At 44.8% G+C, this 19,061-nt stretch overlaps 2 protein-coding genes across 2 annotated transcripts in view; one reads left to right on the top strand and one right to left on the bottom strand.

Moving 5' to 3' along the window:
- Nucleotides 1–19,061, bottom strand: part of FAT3 (FAT atypical cadherin 3) — a 628,156-nt gene that overhangs the window by 46,824 nt on the left and 562,271 nt on the right. Inside the window, exons 16-18 of the mRNA XM_003415583.3 lie at nucleotides 18,847–18,990; nucleotides 13,899–14,096; nucleotides 10,357–11,155 (exon numbers count right to left, since the gene is read on the bottom strand). Coding sequence (XP_003415631.2) covers nucleotides 10,357–11,155; nucleotides 13,899–14,096; nucleotides 18,847–18,990 — 1,141 coding nt within the window. The remainder of the gene's footprint in view (nucleotides 1–10,356; nucleotides 11,156–13,898; nucleotides 14,097–18,846; nucleotides 18,991–19,061) is intronic.
- On the top strand, nucleotides 15,241–16,200 carry LOC111752131 (small ribosomal subunit protein eS12-like). The gene is made up of 2 exons (XM_064289277.1): nucleotides 15,241–15,390; nucleotides 15,738–16,200. Exons 1-2 carry the CDS (start codon nucleotides 15,265–15,267, stop codon nucleotides 15,861–15,863), a joined length of 252 nt encoding a protein of 83 aa, XP_064145347.1. The 5' UTR covers nucleotides 15,241–15,264; the 3' UTR covers nucleotides 15,864–16,200.

Genomic DNA, 19,061 nt, shown 5'->3' with positions numbered 1-19,061 from the left:
GCTAACCTCTGCCACATGGAGGTGGCAATGTGTGTAAAGGAATCACAAAACACATCCTATCAAATAGGTGCCACCGTTGGATGACCTGGGCACCACCTTGTAACTAGACATGGACTCAGGAGTTTATGTGTTTAAGAAATCTGTTACTTTCCAGTCCATGACACGTCTTTTTTTCTTTTTATTTTAACCAGGCTGGGGATATTCTCTCTGTAAATTTCTACAAACTACACTTACAGTTTGTTCTGCTCAAATATAATGGTTGCATTGATGAAAAGCTTTGTATTATAAAAAATCCAGTTTTAACGCCACTATTTCAAAGGAGAAAAAGGGCTAGATAATTTCAGACCCACGATGGCAAGGCTGTTTTTCCATCAGGAATTATGGTAACTTTTTTTTTTTTTTTAAATAGCTATAACAAAAGTTAAATGCTGTATATTGGAACAAAGCAGCATTTGAGTACTTCCACCTCTTATTCAAAGGAGCTCTGGTGGTGCAGTGGTTAAGTGCTCGGCTGCTAACCGCAAGGTTAGTGCTTCAAATACGCTAGCCACTCCATGGGAGAAAGATGTGCAGCACTTTTTAAAGAACTATCTATATGGGATCAAAGTGACAAAAGCAACTCAAAAGATAGGACCCTTAGGGGGCAGTGAGTTTGTGTTAATGGGCGAAGAACAATTTGGAAAGGGAGGGTGAGAATGCACAACTTGAAGAATGTAATCAGTGGCACTGAATTATACACGTAGAAACGTTTGAAGTGTATGTTTTGCTGTGTATATTCTCAACAACAACAAAATAAAATTTCACTAAAGAAGAAAAAGATTACAGTCTTAGAAACTCTATGGGGCAGTTCTACTCTGTCCTGTAGGGTCTCTATGTGTCAGAATCGATTCAACAGCACACAACAACCTCCTTTTATTCACATGTGTTGACCTTTCTCTAGCCATCAGCCCTGCCCCCATAAGTAACACAGGGCTTCTCACTTTACCACCTACATCTCCTACTTTGGGTTATAGCACAAAGCCACTTAGAACAACAGTTGGAGCTGAAACGCACAGCTTTTCTTCTTGTTTCCTTGTGTCATAACCCATAGCAGATCAAACGATTCAAACACAGTCATGAATTAATGGATTATGTTAGACCTAATTCCCACTACAAAAACTCTGAAGACTATATAAAATATTATATTAAACTACATATTAATATAATTATTAAAAGTATATTATAACATTAACAACGTATTACTATAAATACTACATATGCAACAATGCGTATTTGTATTAATTCCAGCAGCCATTGACTTTGACAGGTTCTTTTTCTCTCTCTCTTTCTTAAAACAGGTTCTTTAAGGTAAAGAGGACAGTTTCTGGCAAGGGAACTGTCGCCCCATACTTTAAAAATCCTCTAGGGCCTTCTTCTGCGTCCCAGCCTGGGATGTACGCAGCAATAAACATTAGGGCTCCAGCTGCTGCTGTCAGCTCACTCTGCTCATGACCCATTCTCTTGTGGCCCAAGGAAACAGGAAGGTAGATTACAGTTTGGAGGTTCATTTAAATGTAATATTCTCCTTACCTGGGGACAGGTGGGAGCCTGTGCACATGGGGTACAAACTACAGTCTGTTCGGAATAGAGAAAGACTTTCTAGCTATGGAAGAACAGGTCTCTCAAAGCTAAATACTCCTTATATTCACTACCGGGGCACTAGTGGTTCAGTGGTAGAATTCTTGCCTTCCATGCAGGAGACCCAGGTTTGGTTTCTGGCCAATCCATCTCATGCACAGCTACAACCTGTCTATCAGTGGTAAGTTGTGTGTTGCTATGATGCTGAGCAGGCTTCAGTGGTGTTTCCTGGCAAAGACAGACTACGAAGAAAGGCCTGGTGATGTTCCTTCCAAAAATCAGCCAATGAGCACCTTATGGGTCACTATGGGCCATCCTTTATTCAATTGTGCATGCAGTTACCATGAATCAGAGGGTGGGAGCAGCTCGACGGCAGCAGACAAACAACAGATCCAATATTACAATCCTCTCCTCTCTACAAACTATCGTAGCAATTAAGTCCTTTCTGAAATACATATTGCCAAAGGACTTGAGCTTTGTGCTCCAACCTGAGCAATGTCATGTACCCCTTGGCCTCAGATGTACCCAGGCCTGGGCCCTGGAGACACTTTCCTGGGGACAAGGTCTCTTCCCCGTCAAAGCTCTAAATTCTCTAGCCACATAAAACCCAATACGCTTTAAACGGATGCTAAGGATTTTAATCTCTTTTTAGAAATCACATGCTTATGTCATTCCCTTCTCAGGGAATTGTATAGACCTATTATTGTTAAGAGCCTCAAAGATCTCTCTGGGGGAAGAAACTGCCTCATAAGCTCCCAAGTACAGTTAAGAGACAACTGTGTCTACTCCTGTTGGCTTCTGGGAGAAAGCTTATCTTGTTAACTATAATGAAATAATCCAGGTTTAATTAACTTGTGATGTGTTCGGTGACAGCTCAAGGGGTGGCGGCTTGTAGACCTTTGTGCTCTTCGTCTTCAGACGTCCACCAATTCAGTGCCCTAGTGGCTACTGAGGAAGAAGGGCCCTACTTTATCAAACCAACTGATGCCATTTGCTGTATATCAGGGAAGGACAGAAAGATCAGATATTTTTAGCTCATGTCACCACGTAAAGCAGGTAGAGGAAGGTCTGTTCCCAGGCTCCCTTGGCAAGGTGGGATAGTGTAATAGGAAGGAGTACTGCACTGACAAGCAGAAGACTTGCATATTAGCCCTAACTATTTATTCATTTGCCTTCCATTCAGGAGACACAGGTTTATTCCCTGGTCAGCGCACCTCATGCGCAGCCACTGCCTGTCAGTGGAAGCTTGTGTTGCTATGATGATGAACAGGCTTGACTGGAACTTCCAGACTAAGATGGACCAGGAAGAAAGGCCTGGCAACTTAATTCCAAGAAACCAGCCAATGAAAACCCTGATATTGGATCACAGTGGTCTGATCTGCAACTGATCATGAGGATGGTGCAGAAGAGGGCAGCGTCTTGTTCACTTGTATATGGGGTCATCATGAATTGGGGGCAAACTCAACGGCAGGTAACAACAACAAATTTAGTCACTGTGTGACCTGGAACACACCACTTGGCCTCTCAGGGTTTCTACTGCCTTTTCTGAAAAATGAGAACGATTATTCCTCACAGAACTGTGCGTATTAAATGGGGTAGTGTACGAAAGTACTATACGAAAGTACTTAGTAAAGAAAAAAGTTTTATATTAAAAGAAATTACTACAAAGTCTCAAGACTGGAGCTACTAGCTTGAATTAGTACAGGACAGAGGCCAATTTATGATTTATAGGTTTCGAGATGATACAAAATACTGTGAGCACTGAAGGCATAAACAAAGGCCTGGAGCTTTTTAATTGGCCCTCGTCAGGGCACGTGCAGACACATCAGACCCTTCCCCGCCTTCTCCGTCTCGGGTGGAGAGGTTCTCTTCACACAGCCCTCCACCCGGGGAATGTGGCACACAGTGTAAGCATTCTCTGAAGGAAGGTTTTCAACTCTTCAGGTGGAAATTTCCATCACTTTATACAGTTGACCATATGCAATTCCCTTGAGCAGAAGCTTCAGAGCTTTGGAATATGCAGGAGGAAGATGATCTTGAGAGTTTGGAAGGGTCTCCCTAGCATTTTCACGACCCTCTCCTGTGCCTCCCCAGCATCCCCACAGCCCCCTGGATTAAGCCTATGCCTTTAGCCAATACACCAGTATCTAGCTCTGGTTATGATCGCCACCCCTTTGAGCTGATTCAATCTCTTGATTTGTGTCCCTGCCACATTATAATGAAGAACCCAGTAACTAACGGTAAACATTCCACCCCCTGAATTTCCACGCTTCACCAAGACTCCACGTTCTGGCAAACGTCACGTGAGTCAATAAGCTTCCCTCTTAATTTATGGCCTGTAAGACGTTTTGAACTTAAAACCCTGCGGTCTCAGCTTTGCAGTAGCCTCCCGTGGTTCCCCCAGGAGCACAGAATCATACGGAACGGTGTTTGCTTGGCTCAGTTCTGTTTTCTGGATGATTTCAGGCTGAGTACAGTTTCATTCAAGAAATTCTATCCGGGGTAACTGTGTGTCAGAGGAATACTTAAAGGAATATCTACACACTGAAAAGTGGCTGCTGCCACCAGGGTGGGGACCCTCTCCTGGTACTTTGGGATTCGTGTGTGCTGGAGGTAAAGGATCTACAGAGACGTATTTGTTATGAATAAAACCTGGAAACTTCCCAGTTTGCAAACACTGAGAGTTATTCAAAACCACCAGGACTGGGGCTGTTGACATGCTCCTCAGATTAATTAGCTTTAACAAACCCCACACCAAATACAAACCCAATCTCAGATTTTTCTCTGCTTTTGAAAAACTCATCGTGGCCAAATTTTAAGTGGCTTAGTGCCTCACAGAAGCCTTCATCATTTTATTTTATTGCAGTGATTAGAACTGCATTATGATGACCTTTTAGCCTCAGGCTCTGTGCATCTGTCCTGTAGTATTCCTTCCCAGGACTGTCCTTAACTTCCTATCCTCCAGTCCAAATTGGCTCCTTGTCGTTTGCTTAAAGCATGTTTCTCTGTCATGCTAGACCGTAGACTCCGTGAGGACAGGGACCACATCACCAGCCTTGTTCACCATTGTCTCTGCAGCACCCAGTCTAGGGCCTCGGATAAGTTACACTCAGTAACGAACTGTTGAGTCAATGAGTAAACCAGGGTGTGCCCAAAGCCCCTGGTATTTCTTTCCATTGCTGTCTGTGCTTAAGATGCATCTCCTGCCTGGAAAAGACCCAGTATGACAAGCTTCACTGTCTCCAATGTCTATCTTGGACTCCTCCAAGTAGGACTGATGACTCCCTCTTTATGCCTCCTCTGTGCCCTATGTCAGCTACAACTCTTCTAGCACATATCTGTTTACAGTCAAGGAGCAAAAGAACTTTGGTTGTTGGCTAGGAAAAGAGTATTCAAGGGGTCATAACAACCATCCTTAGATTTCTGGAGAGCAGGTGGACGAGGAAGGGTTAGATGAATCGGGTTCTGTGTGGCCCATGGGGATAAAACTGGGTGACATTACAAGGAGGATGACTTTGGGATGTCTTGTGAGGTAGTGAGCTCCTGGCACTAGTATTCAAACAGTTGCTGAATTCCTGTGTCAGGAATGTAACAAACAAGACTTCTGGATGCCTCCCAAGCTCCTTCCAAACCTGTGTAGAGGTAGAAAGGTGCAGTGCCTAGGAAACGCTATGAGTAAGACTGTTTTGAGTAAAACCAGGGTGAGTCCTGGTTTTCTACCGTTTACTAGCTCTGTGACCTTGATCAAGTCAACTGATTTTTACAAATCTTAGCTTTTTTCAACTTTTGAACAAGGTTAATGATGTCTACTCTTTAAGATCATTGTGAAGATTAAATGCAATTACATATGTATGAAAAACAACATAGTGCTTCGTAAGGGCTCCGTCAATATTAGTTACGTTTGTTTCTGCTTTCATCTGTGTATTTAACTGCACACTTTTTCTCACCTCCATGCCTTGAGGCTAATGCTCCTTAACCTGGGAACTCTCTCTCCACCACCTACCTAATTTTAGTTATCCTTTCAGAACTAGCTCTGCTCTCATCTTCTCCAGTGCCTCAGTGCTCCTCATAGTCCCTGGAGCAAACCTTTAGGACTGTGTCCTATAGTTATCATAGAGTTACTGTTTGGGTATCTGCCATCCCACTGGTTGAGGGCATGGATGCTGCTTTGCTCATCTCTGTTTCGCACAATGCTTCACCCGTGGTAAACGCTCAATTCATTTTATGCGGAGCTCTAGGTTCCGTTCTGTGCTCCATTTGAATAAAAACCTTGACAAACCAGATATACATTTTCACCATTACTCTCATAAACACACTGGTCCCATTGGGGCTCCATTCCCCTGGAAAAATGTTAGGCTTTTGGTATATGTCTCTATCAGACTTTTGAAAATCAATGAAAATTTGAAAAATTGGACAATCAGCACAGCCCCATAGGCTGTGCCTGGTGCCCGTTCCTCTCCACTTCTAGGAGCTCCAGCATCTCTATCATTCCTCATTGGTTTAAGCTGGTGTCGTGCTGTCACTAGAAGCCATCTCGTGGCATCAGAACTTCTTATCTCTCTAAATTCTGTTTAAACATGATGTTCAATGGTAGGTGGAATTTAATGAGCCTATTTGGCAATGAAACTCAAGTCTGCTTTCATTTTGTCAAAGCAACTCAGCGTTTTGGTTCAAGATGCTAATGATAGTAATTGGACCCAAAAATTCTGCACGAGAAAAAGACGAGTTAGAAATTGGGAGGAGGGTAGATTATTGAGGCCAACTCTGTATAAACATTACAACACAATCCAGAATGGGCAGCTACTTCCATTTATCATGTTAATTATTCCACCAAGTGGTGGGAAAGTCCATTTAATGAATTTGCTGACCTCCCAGGGTAAACAGATGAGCAGCCAATATTAGCTGTATGTGTGTGTGTGTCGGGGGCAGGGCAGAGCCAATATTAGTTGTGTGTGTCTGTGTGTGTTGAGGGGTCCATTTATTGAGTTTAATTACCTATCCTTTCCAATAAATAAGAAGATGCCTGAAATTGCCTAATGCTATCCTTTATCATTGTTCATTAAATGTTTATTTCAGAGAAAACTTGAGAAGATGTGAGAGAGCTATTACTATTACCACTAAGAACTTGTCCCCCAAACCTGGAGGAAGAAACTGTTCCCTTCTTATCTTCCTATGAGATTTCTCAAAGGTTGATTTCGTCCACTAACACTCCCAGGCTACACAGGAAGACTCATAGGCTCCGCCTTACACCTACTGTCCATTTCTGGGTGCGGGGCTCAGGGATGGGCATTTCTAGCTAGCCCCATGCACACTGGAGCCAGAGAGAACCTCTGCCTTCCTGGGACTGTGTTGCGAGGCTGGCAATACATAGTCAGGAAAAATGGGGTTATTCTTACAGACTACACAGCACTGGGGTTATGAGTCGCATAAAAAGTGGGAGAGTCCCTGTACTTAAGACACAGATCACAAAGGAAGGGCCCAGGATGAACCCTTATTGAATCAGCATGCCACTCCTGACCCTGGGCAAGGCGTCCACATTTATAAAATGCAGATTATTACACATCACCCACTGAAGGTGGGCTGGGCCAGAGGATCTTTTGAGGTCCATTTACCGCTAAAATTCAGTATTTTATTCTACAGCTAATCATATGAGTGACTGAAGGTGAGAAGGGCTGAGAGCTTGGCCTGATTCTGTACAAAGCTCTTGTTGAAGAACTGCTCACTTTTCAAACCCAGAAGCCTTCTCTTGGGATGGCCAGGGACAGGATCACAGAAACTTCTGGCACTCTGGGTTTCTTGTGAGTAGAAAGGGTTTATAGGGACTGGAGAACAGGAGTAGTTAGCAAGGACAGCACCTTGGAATTTATTGCACTTAAAACATTAGTCTCTTAGGCTGACTCTAATGTTTGTCTTATGCAAAATGCAGGGCAAGTCCTCCTATCTACAACAAAATTATTATTATCTGTCTTAGAGTCAGCCCCCGACTCAAGGTGATCCCATACACAAGAGAACAAAATGCAGCATGTCTTACACCAGTCCCATGTTTGGTTGCGGATGGGGCCATTGTGATCCACAGGGTTTTCACCGGCTGATTTTAAGAAGTAGGTCACCAGGCCTTTCTTCCTAGTCTGTCTTGATCTGGAAGCTCTGCTAAAACCTGTTCAGCATCATAGCAAAATGCAAGCCTCCACCGACAGAGAAGTGGCAGCTGTGCATGAGACGCATTGGCCAGAAATTGAACCTGGGTCTTCTACATGCAAGGCAACAATTCTACCACCGAACCACCACTGCTGTCACACAACAAAACTTATCCCTCTAATTTCCTCTTTCAAAAAAATTCTGAAAAGCCCATCTGCCCTCTGTATCTTCTTGATGAACTCATACTGAACGCTTGAGACCCAGCACATAAGTGGTCTCTGGTATACCAATATCACAGAAAACTTTCAGCTGCTAACCAAAAGGCTGGCAGTTTGAACAGACCCAGTGGCACTGCAGAAGAAAGGCCTAGCAATTTGCTTCTGGGAAGACTGCAGCCAGGAAAACCCTATGGAGCAGTTCTACTCTGTAACACGTGGGGTCACCCTAAGTTGGGGCCGACTCAACAGCAGTTAACAGCAACAACATTATAGCAAATAGGTACTTGTAAGATGACTTCACAACAGCCAGCTCCTAAGGGCAGGGACCCTGTCTTCTTCACTTTTGAATCTTCAGTGCCTGGGACACTGCTGCTTCCACAGATCTTTGCTGAATGAAATGAGTTTTCAGAGCACAAGGAATAATTTGCGGGTATAGTTTCTCCTGTGAGGCCTGCTCCATCCTGTCCTGAACCTCCGTTGAACCCTGCTGTGAGTTGGTGCACTAAGGCCCTAGCAGAGCTTGGCGCATAAATTGGTTCGCCTACAAAGAAAATCTAGGTAAGGCATGGACAGCTGGCATTCATAAATTCCACATGTTGGTGACATCTGCCAGAAGTGCATTTCACCTAGTATGCATGCTTTGAGCTATTTTAGAGCTAATTTACATATGCAACAGGTCTGGACATCATGGCTTCTGCCTGGTGAAAACACAAGCAGAATTTACTACCCACAGAGCGGCTGGCACTCCTCTGGGCTGCTTGGAGACTGCCAAAATGTCTCTCAGAGGACGCTGGGGCCTTCCTCGGATGAACTCATTCTCCAAACCGCAACCAAGAACTTTCTACAAGGGAAGAGGCCAGGGGCCCTGCCTGCCTCCAATTACCTAAAAGGATGTTGTTTTACAGACAGACTCTCATCTGGCCACAGTCCTTTGGGGCCAAGTTCGCACTGGCTAGAGGAAATTCTAGGTGCAAGTTTCTTAGAAGAGGGCAGTGAATTGATGAGAGCAATGTTTCTCAGTGAATGCTGTGAGCCAACATGAGCCGACGACTCTGCATAGCCACGGCCTTTGACCAGCACAGGCCGAGGTTCAACGACTGTAGTTACATCAGCAAGCATGAACCGTTCCATCCCTGCAGCTCGGAGGGCTGAATCCATCCCTTGACTGTGTTCCTGGACATCTGACCTCTGTTTTTCACTGAAGCAAACTGAACTGCCCTTACCCTCTGCAACAGCTTCCCAACTTGTTTCCCTGCCTTGGTCTGACCGCCTCGAATCCATTCCCCTCTGCAGCCAATATGCAATTTGTGAAAGACGGATCTGATCCTGTTACTTCTTCACTTCAAATCAGTCACTGGTTCCCACTGCCTTGGGATAATCTCTAAATTCTTCATCTTGGCTAACAGCCCTTGTGTGGCCACTGGGCCTACTCACAGGGTTCCTTTGTCATCATCCCTTTCAGTCCCCTCAGTGTAGGTTTCCTTCTTGCCCTTCGTCTTGCTCACACAAGCTGTCCCTCGGCCTGAAACATTCTCTCTCCCTAACCCTCTTCACATGTTTGTAGTTGTTGTTGTTAGTATGAATTGTTGTCGTTAGGTGCCTTCGAGTGGATTTTTGATTCGTAGCGATCCCATGTGACAAAGTAGAACTGCCTTGTAGCGTTTCCTAGGCTGTAGTCTTTATGGGAGCAGAACACCAGGTCTTTCTCCTGTGGTGCTGCTGGGTGGGTCTGAACTACCAAACTTTTGGTTAGCAGCTGAGTGCTTAACTGTTTCGCCACCAGGGTTCCTTATTTCATATGCCTAATTCCTGCTTATCCTTTATCTTAGTGGACACTTCCTTTAGGAAATGGGTCTTCCCGTAGGACTTTGTATTTCCTCTAATAATACTTACGTATAATAAATACGTATAATAAATACTTACGTATTTCCTCTAATAATACAGTACGTCTGTACTGCTCACTAAGCTACAAGCTCCATGAGAGTAGGGACTGAACTTGTCCTGTCTACCCCTGTAGCCCAGCATCTATCATGATGCTGGGCACATGGTCGTCGTTGTTAGTTGCTGTTGAGCCAATTCAGACTCATGGAGACCCCTTGTGCGCAGAGTAGAACTGCTCCATATGGTTTTCAAGGTTGTGACCTTTCTGAAGCAGATTATCAGGCCTGTCTGCTAGACACCTCTGGGTAGGTCTGAACCACCAGCGTTTCAGTTAGTAGTCCCGCTCTTAACCATTTGTGCCACCCAGGGTCTATTGGGCACATAGTAGATGGTCAACAAATATTTTTTGGAATGAGTGAATGAATGAATGCCTGTGTGTTAGGAATAACTACCAGTCTCCTAAGATCTCGGGAGAAAGGGAGGCACTCTACACAGCACTCACCGTTACAGGTGCAGCGCACGTTCCTATAGAAACGCGGACACACAAAGCTGATGCGAGCCGTGCTGTAGGTCATGAGCGCGTGGGAATCCAGAGACAAGCCTTGCTCACAGTGCTGCTCCTGACAGTCCAGCCCTGAGCAGTTCTTCTCCAGGATGGCGGAGATGCGCATGACATTCTCCAGGTGTCTGCGGGCATTGGACAGCTTCTGGATCAGGTAGGCTGGCTTGTAGAACTCACTGCTGTGCATCTCCACCGCAAACAGCATGTCCAGCTGGTTGGTGCCTGCCACAGGCTGGATGCTGACGATATGCAGGCTGTCCTGCTTCTGGGAGAGAACTGCATTCCGCAGGGTGCGCCGGAACCCCAGCATGTGCAGCCCTACGAAGTCCTCGGGGGACACGTTCTCAAAGCGGATGGTGACGGTGTTCTGCAGCATCTCATGCACCAGCTGCTCCACGTGCACGACCACGTCGATTGGCACCTGGAAGCGGCCGTCACTTACCGAGACGTTCAGGACATACTTGCCGCTGTCCAGGCCTCCCAGGGCGATGATTTTTCCATCGTGACTGTTCACTTTGAACAAGCTTTTCTGCTCTGATTTCAGGGCAAATGTAAGCACGTCATATACATCTTGATCTGTGGCGTGGATCTTCCCAATAACCCCACCAGGAAAGTCGTCCTCCATGGTGACAATGAAAATTTCTAAGGGGATGGCTGTGGGCTTGTGGATGCTTTCTTCGATGACCCGCACACGGATGTAGGAATGAGAAACTTGCTGAGGTTTACCTGAGTCCTTCGCCTAAAGCAACCAAGAGAGGGAAAGGCAAAGTACTAAGATAAAGTTGTAATCATCATAAAAAACCTCAGAGGACATCTGTACCTTGAACCATGTTTGCTTCTTCCTTCATCCCCTGCCACTCTGCTATAAACTGCTGAAGGCGTGCATTTAAGTAAGAGGAATATTTATCACCTTCAGTTCCCATATGCACACTTTGTTACGAACAATAAAATATGTCAACACAATACAGCTGGGTGGGAGGTAGATAGGGAAGGGGGGAAGATGGAAGGCGCTATGAGACCCAACATGCCCACAACAGGCTGGCCTTGTTTTAATTTTGGACAGAAAACACAGGGAGACCCCACAAAGTGGTGTTCCCACTCAGAGGAGGAATCCTTGTTCTCTGTTGAATTCATGACTTTTGATTGGCCCAGATGGCACCTTTCTGTCCGTTTAAAAAACTGTATTATTTAAGTGGGAATTACACCATATTAAAAGTTAGAACAAAGAACAGTACACCAATATAACAAAAAAAAAGCAAACAAAACCCAAATCCGTTGCCGTCAAGTCGATTCCGACTCATAGCAACCCTATAAGACAGAACAGAACTGTCCCATGGAGCTTCCAAGGAGCACCTGGTGGATTTGAACCGCCAATCTTTTGGTTAGCAGCCGCGGCACTTAACCACTACGCCACCAGGGTTTCCAGTAGGAATAATATACAGCTTGAAAAAACCTCTTTCTCTTCCATCTTTATTTAAGAATTGACAGAACAACCACTGTAACAACAGATCTTTCCTGGATCATAGAAAGTATTTAAAGCATGATAGTTAATGTGATTGTTGTTGTTTTTGTTATTACCATCATTACATCACCACATGCTTTACTTGATGGGCTATGTGAACCAGAGATGCTGAAATGGAAGGTTTATGCAGAAGGAGATAACATTAGCAAGTTAGGCTGAACTTGAAATCAAACCCTGGAGGGCCTTAAAGAGAGTGATGGGTTTGAACTTTATAGATGAAAAATTGCCCAATCAAATGTCAGAGACCGGAAAGGTGACAGAAATGGGTGTAGCTGCTGGGTTTAAAGTGATAGAGGGTAATGGGCCTGTGGCCTGAGAAAGACTGGAGAGTGATGCCTGTTAATGGCACTGGCATTCGAAATCTGAAACAGTCTAGGCTAGAATTTAGCCTGCAGGCTACACGTTTTCAGGGCACAGGGAGCCAGAGATGGTTTTAGTTTAGGTCGAGGGTTGGTCAACCTTTTCTGTATAGAGCTAGATAACAAATATCTTAGGCTTTGCAGGTTATTTGGTCTCTCTTGTGACTACTCAACTCTTCTATTGTAGCATGAAAGATGCCAAGGACAATATGTAGGCAAGAATAGGCAAAGCTGTGTTCCAATAAAACTTTATTTACAAAAACAAGTTGAGGGCAGGATTTGGCCCAGAGGCTGTAGTTTGCTGATCCCTTGTTTAGGGGACTGACAGAATCCAAGTGGGATGATTAATCTTGGAGGAAATAAGAGAATGAGGCTGAAGCCAGGGGAATCACCCAGGAGGCTCCTGCAATAGTACCAGTATGGGGTGTTGTGGACAAAACCGGGGCAGGGGTAGTAAGAATGTAACAGACACAAATAGGAACCTAATGAGGTAAGGAACACAGGACTTGCTGGAAGTTTATTATGAGGGATAGAGGGAGGAAGCCCTCTAAGGAGATTTCAAAGCCTGAGATGTCAAATCTTTGGTCTCTAATGACTAGACAGAATATGCAAAGAACTGTATTAGCTTCTGTGAGGAGGGTTTAAAGATAGTTCTGTGCCTCTGAGCACCTACACTGTGATATAAAATTATTTACATGGGGAGGGGCAATGGAGGGGTTCACGGACAGGCTCAGAGCTGGAAGTCATTAATTTGGAGGTTTCATGGAGTGGTATAAGATCAACTTACCAAAAGAGATCACGTATGCAATTAAGAATTATAGAAATACAAAGAATTGCTATCTTCATTATTACCACCATTGATAATGAGTTTAGGCTGCCCTCTGTGAGAAGTTGTGGAAAAAAAAAAGGTCACTCAGTTTCAGTGGTGGGACTATAACCTTGGCATTGGTAAAATTCATACATGGGAACTTTTTGGTGTTTTCTCATTTCTAGCTCCTACCTATACCCTTTCAAGCCCTGTTGCCTTTGCACTTCTGTACCATTCATTTCACACAGCACGAAGGCCTTGAAGAACTGAAATGTGGGGAGTCTGGGTCATCTTCTCAAGGTCATTGCCAGCTCAGTGCCTGGTCCATGTTGGCCTTACTGGGGGAGGTCAACTCTACCAAGAGGAAGTTTCTTCAAAAGCGGGGGCCACCATATGACTCAAACACATTAAGACAATAACGGGTAACTTCCTCTGTTGGGGTAATGCAACAAATAATACCCTGTTTAAAGCAGCAAGCCTTGGACAATTAGGTGTCTTTAGGGGCCAGTTAGAACCCCAGAAATTTCCAGAATGTAGATTTGAGCCCAGTGATTGCCTGCTTGGCACACCCTACAGGAATGTCCCTCCTGAACAATGATGCTTCCCTTCCTTCCTGTTCAATTTCACACACAGAGACCGCTTTTATTGGTGTGAAATTGAATTTGAGATTAAAAGGGGAACATTCCTGCATGGTAATGAATTATGTTGACTTGCTCAACAAAGAAAAACCAACCAACGGGCACAGAAGCAAGTGGGAGTGAAAGCCTGATATGGACAGAGAATGAGACCATACCTGGACACACAGCACATATTCCGGGGATTCTGTATGCCGGAAGACCACGGCTGACCTCAAGACCCCATGTGGGTCCAACACAAACTCCTCCTCTTCATTCCCCGACAAAATAGAGAATGAGAAGGGAGGCCCATTGTGAAAGGAGTCTCTGTCTGTCACCACCAGCTGCAAAATGCTGGTGCCTACTGGCTTATTTTCCTGCATAAAAGAGTATATTAAAAAAGAAGATGAAATTACACCTCTATTCACATTAAAAAAAAAAAAAAAAACACAAACCTATTATTGCTGGCTGTGAGTACTGTGCTAGGAAACAGGGCTTTTAGCAGAAGGGAATCCCTGTGATTATTATCTTGTCTTCTGAAAACATGCTGGCGCCTGTAAGCATTGTATTTTCCATCCTTGGCTCTCTCCCCACGACTGCTCCATGAGACAATAAACTGTAGGTGAGCAGATAAGGGCTTGTGTTGAAAGGGTTTCTAAGTTCCAAGGATGGTTTCGGGCTACACCCTGAAATACCCTGAGTTTACCTGAGCAGCTCTGGGAATAGATGGTGCTCACCAGCGTTTGTGGCCATGTTGAAAATTCTCTCAGGCCAAGGAAACATCAGCTTGCCAGGATGGGAAGGCATTTCCTCACATGTCATAACACCGTGATGTTGAGACCCAACACCGTGACACAGTGTCACAACATGGGACTTTTAGGGGACATGCTGGCAACTTCATAATAAATATACAAAGCATACGCCACATAAAGAACTGGACTTCACAGTTTGGATGTGCTTCTTAAAGAAATGGGAGAGGGTAGAATATTTTTCAACTTGAGAATGCAGAGAAAGAAAATCCTAAACTTCATCAGACATTTTGGAAGCCCAGATGGGACTGACTATTTACGCATTGTTTTGCAGAACTTCTCTGCCTTTTCCCCAGAATGGAAATACAAAGACTTTATCACTCCTTCTTCGAGTGGTAAGGTTATCCTCACTTAGAAAATGCCAAATTAAATTCCTCTGTGCCTCAGGCATTGGTTTTCTTGCCCTACTCTGTTTAGACATTAGCATGACCACAGCTTGGGCCTGAAGTCTGTTGTATCAGTTCAGACCTTTTGATGATGCTGACTTAGGAGTAAGTGAGCGTGGGTCACAGAAATGAAGACAATGATACACTGAAGTCTGGAAGGGAGTCATGCATGGGGCAGGCATGTTCAAGTTTTATGTGTTGAATTTGTCTTATAAAAACCATGTGCTGCTGGGTTCTTTTCCTGCCACCTCTGAGTTGTACAAAGGCTTGGAAGTTTGGGTACATTCAAGATTTGGTTTCACCTGCAACCCACAACCACGGCTGAGGAAGGCACTGCTGCTGGAGGTGTAATGGACATTGATACTGCTTTACAAGAGGTGCTGAAGACCGCCCTGGTCCATGAGGGCCTAGCACAGGGAATTCGAGAAGCTGCCAAGGTTTATGACAATAAGAAACTAGGGGGATGGGTTGTTATTGTTGTTTGCTGTCATTGAGTTGGCTTCTGACTCATAGCGACCCCATACACGACGGAATGAAATGTTGCCCCATCCTTCACCATCCCTATGATTGGTTGCAGATCGGCCCATTGTGACACATAGGGTTTTCACTTGGCTGATTTTCAGAAGTAGATCACCAAGCCTTTCTTCTAAGTCTGTCTTAGTCTGGAAGCTCTGCTAAAACCTCTTCATCATCACAACAACACAAGCCTCCACTGACAGAGGGATGGTGGCTGTGCACGAGGTACAATGGCTTGGAATAAGCCTGGGTCTCCCACACGGAAGGTGAGAATTCTACCACTGAATCGCCACTGCCTCAGGCCTAGGCAAAAGTGGCAGAGAAGGGAAACCCCCGCAAAGTGGTTGGTTGCAGTGGCGTGGTTGTTAAGGACTATGGCAAAGAATCCTGGGCCAAGGATGTCATCGACAAGTATTTCAGATGCAAGAAATGAACAAATAAAAAATTTGATTCTCAAAAAAAAAAAAAAAAGTGTTGGTATAAGGAAGTCATTCTGGGTTGGAAAAAGGGAGGAACTTTATTGAAGGAGAAAGAAAGAAGCCCTCTTATTTTCCTCCTCCTTCTTTTCCTCTTTCTCCAGTGCCCTCTTGGTCATCAAGAATGAGGCACCAACTCCCCCTGGAATCGCTCGTGGGACCACCTCAGCCCAGCGTAGATTTACTATTTCACATTGACAACATACTCAGCACCACACAAAACAGGAGATTTATTGATTTGTTTGCTCACTTTATCAAGGCCATTTCCTCCATAGAGGAGAGGAAGAGGGAGAGAAAATGTGTGCCCTCAGGGTCACCCTCTGAGAAAGAAAAGGGTGAAATATGATACAGACAGGCCCGGGCTTCTACTAGGAGACACGGTCCCCGCTCACGGGCTAGAGATTCTCGGTTCTTTCACTGCTGACTTCCTGCTGTGCCTTTGAACACAGTCTGTCAGGCTGACCGATGCATGCCATAAAACCAAATATTGAATACGCAAAGCCTTTTTGTTGTAGGGCAAGCACACAGAAGCAGTGAGAGGCAGAGAGTGCCACTGTGGGAGAGAGTCATGGAGAAGCGCAACCTGTGAGGGAAAGAGAAATGGAGGAAGGTGCAGACCCCCCCAGTGGAGCTTTGTGGGAGGAGAGGGGTAAGAATGCACAGCTGCTGGAGAAAGGATTAGAGAGGAGGGGAAAACAAAAATACCCCTGGTGAAGGAATTGGATTACGCTTACAAGGGAGCGGGAATGAAGCAGATAGCTGCCTGCCTTATGACTGCCTCCCAGCCTGATTCCTGGACACCTCAGTGGTACAGGGAGGAAGTTGGCTATGGATGGTCAGGCTCAAAGTCTTGAATGTTATTCCAAAGGGGCCTCTCATGGCCTGGTCTCTTCTCATCTTACTTTGCACCCACATAGCTCTGAAAATCACTGGGGTGATTCTGAGGTCACTTTGGATGAGGCAAGAGCTGATTCTCTAGAATATCTGCGGACCCCTACGACATGGATATTAACCCCTGTCTCCTTCCTCTAAGTCCTTCACATTAATAATATTCCAGGGTCAAGTCTCCAGATCCTCCTGAAGTTGGGCTTCTAGCTTCTAGAAACACTGGGAAATGGAGGTAGCTCAGTGCCTAGCACTGCGCTCATGAAATTTCTTTGAAATAAAAGAGAGAGGAAAAGTCAGTCCCCGATAGCAGAATACTAGCAGAAAATCACAATCTGCTTTTAAAGAGCAGGTGGATTTAAAGTGTTAAACAAATTGCTTATGGGAGATTGTCATCGATTGAATTGTGTCCCCCCAAAATACCTGTCACCCTGGCTAGGTCATGATTCCCAGTATTGTATGACTATCTGCCATTTTGTCATCTGATGTGACTTCCCTATGTGTTGTAAATCCTATCACTATGATGTAATAAGATGGATTAGTAGCAGTTATATTGATGAGGTCTACAAGATTAGATAGCATCTTAAGCCAATCTCTTTTGAGATACAAAAGAGAGAGGCGAGCAGAGAGACATGGGGACCTCATACCATCAAGAATGCAGTGCCGGGAGCAGAGTGCATCCTTTCGACCTGAGTTCCTGTGCTGTGGTACTCCTAGACCAAGGGAAGACTGATGACAAGGTCCTTCCTCTAGAGTGACAGAGGGAGAAAATCTTCCCCTGGAGCTGGCATCTTGAATTCAGACTTCTAGCCTACTGGACTGTGAGAGAATGAACTTCTCTTTGTTAAAGCCATCCACTTGTGGTATTTCTGTTACAGCAGCACTAGAAGACTAAGGCAGAAATTAATTATAATGAGCAGCAGCTCTAATCTGGTGTCCAATCTCCCTTTGACTGATGAGACGTTTTCCGTCAGTCTAACTTCTCTGCCTGAATAGCACAAGGTTGCTTAAAGGCAGCCTGTCATTGTGGGAAGAGGATAGTTTTTGCAGAAGACAGACCTGCGTTCAAATCCTGACCCTCCCACTTAGCAGTTGCATGACCTTAGATGAGCTGCTTAACTTCTCAGATCCTTAGCTCCTTTAACTATAAAGTGGGGGCAACCCATCATCAATGCTTCACGTTGTCGTTGTGAGGATAAATCATGTACGTAAAGCAATCAACACCTCAAAGAACCCAGTAGTGGTGGGTCTTATCAATGTTTATGAATCAGTTAGGGGGAAAAGAATCAGGCTCTCTTCCCACCAACCCAACGAAAGGATGAGTTGATACTAGGTAACAATAATAGTCCACCACCCATCTGGTGGAGCTCTGGCGCCCACTGGTTAAGTGCTATGGCTACGAACCAAAAAGTCAGAAGTTCAAATTCCACCAGAGATCGTTGGAAACCTTATGGGGGTAGTTCTACTCTATCCTATAGGGTCATTATGAGCCAGAATCAATTCAATGGCAATGGGTTTGTTTTTTGGGTACCTGTCTGGTGGCTTGTGTGTTACTATGATGCTGGAACCTATGCCAGTGGTATTTCAAATACCAGCAGGGTCACTTATGCTGGACAAGTTTCAGCAGAGCTTCCTAGAGAGACTAGGAAGAAAGGCTTGGTGATCTACTTCTGAAAAGTTGCCAATGAAAACCTTATGGATAATAACAGAACGCTCATAACTTGCTTGCTTTGGATCCCTCATCACGAAGGATCAATCGCTAGAGGAAGACATCATGTTTGGTAAAGTAGAGTGTCCAAGAGGGTGAAGGAGGCCCTGGATGAAATGGACTGGCATAATCGCCACAGTGATGGACTTGAAGATGCCAGCCACTCTGAGGATGCCACAGGATCGGGAAACATTTCATTCTGCTGTACATAAGGTCTCCATGAGTTGACTCAATGGCAGCTATCTATCTATCTACCTAAAAATAATAGTTAACCATAATAAGTAAATCACAGCAGAAAAAGAGGCTGAGTGCATAAGGGCGAGGTCTGGTAGGCGAGATTTGCTTACTTGAATCACAGCAGTATAGTTCGCAGGTGTAAAGACCGGGCCGTTGTCGTTCACATCAGAAATATCTATGTTGACAGTTGCAGTTGATGACATGGCAGGAATGCCACTGTCCACTGCCTGGACAAGCAGGGAGTATCCAGACACCTGTCAAAGCACAAAGCGCTGGCAGTAAAGAAGTGTAGCACTTATTCCTTCTGTTCACACCCAGAGGGATT

The sequence above is a fragment of the Loxodonta africana genome, chromosome 7 (genome assembly GCF_030014295.1).
Source record: "Loxodonta africana isolate mLoxAfr1 chromosome 7, mLoxAfr1.hap2, whole genome shotgun sequence".
Classification (NCBI taxonomy): Eukaryota; Metazoa; Chordata; class Mammalia; order Proboscidea; family Elephantidae; genus Loxodonta; species Loxodonta africana.
This window is presented reverse-complemented; position numbering and strand designations above follow the sequence as displayed.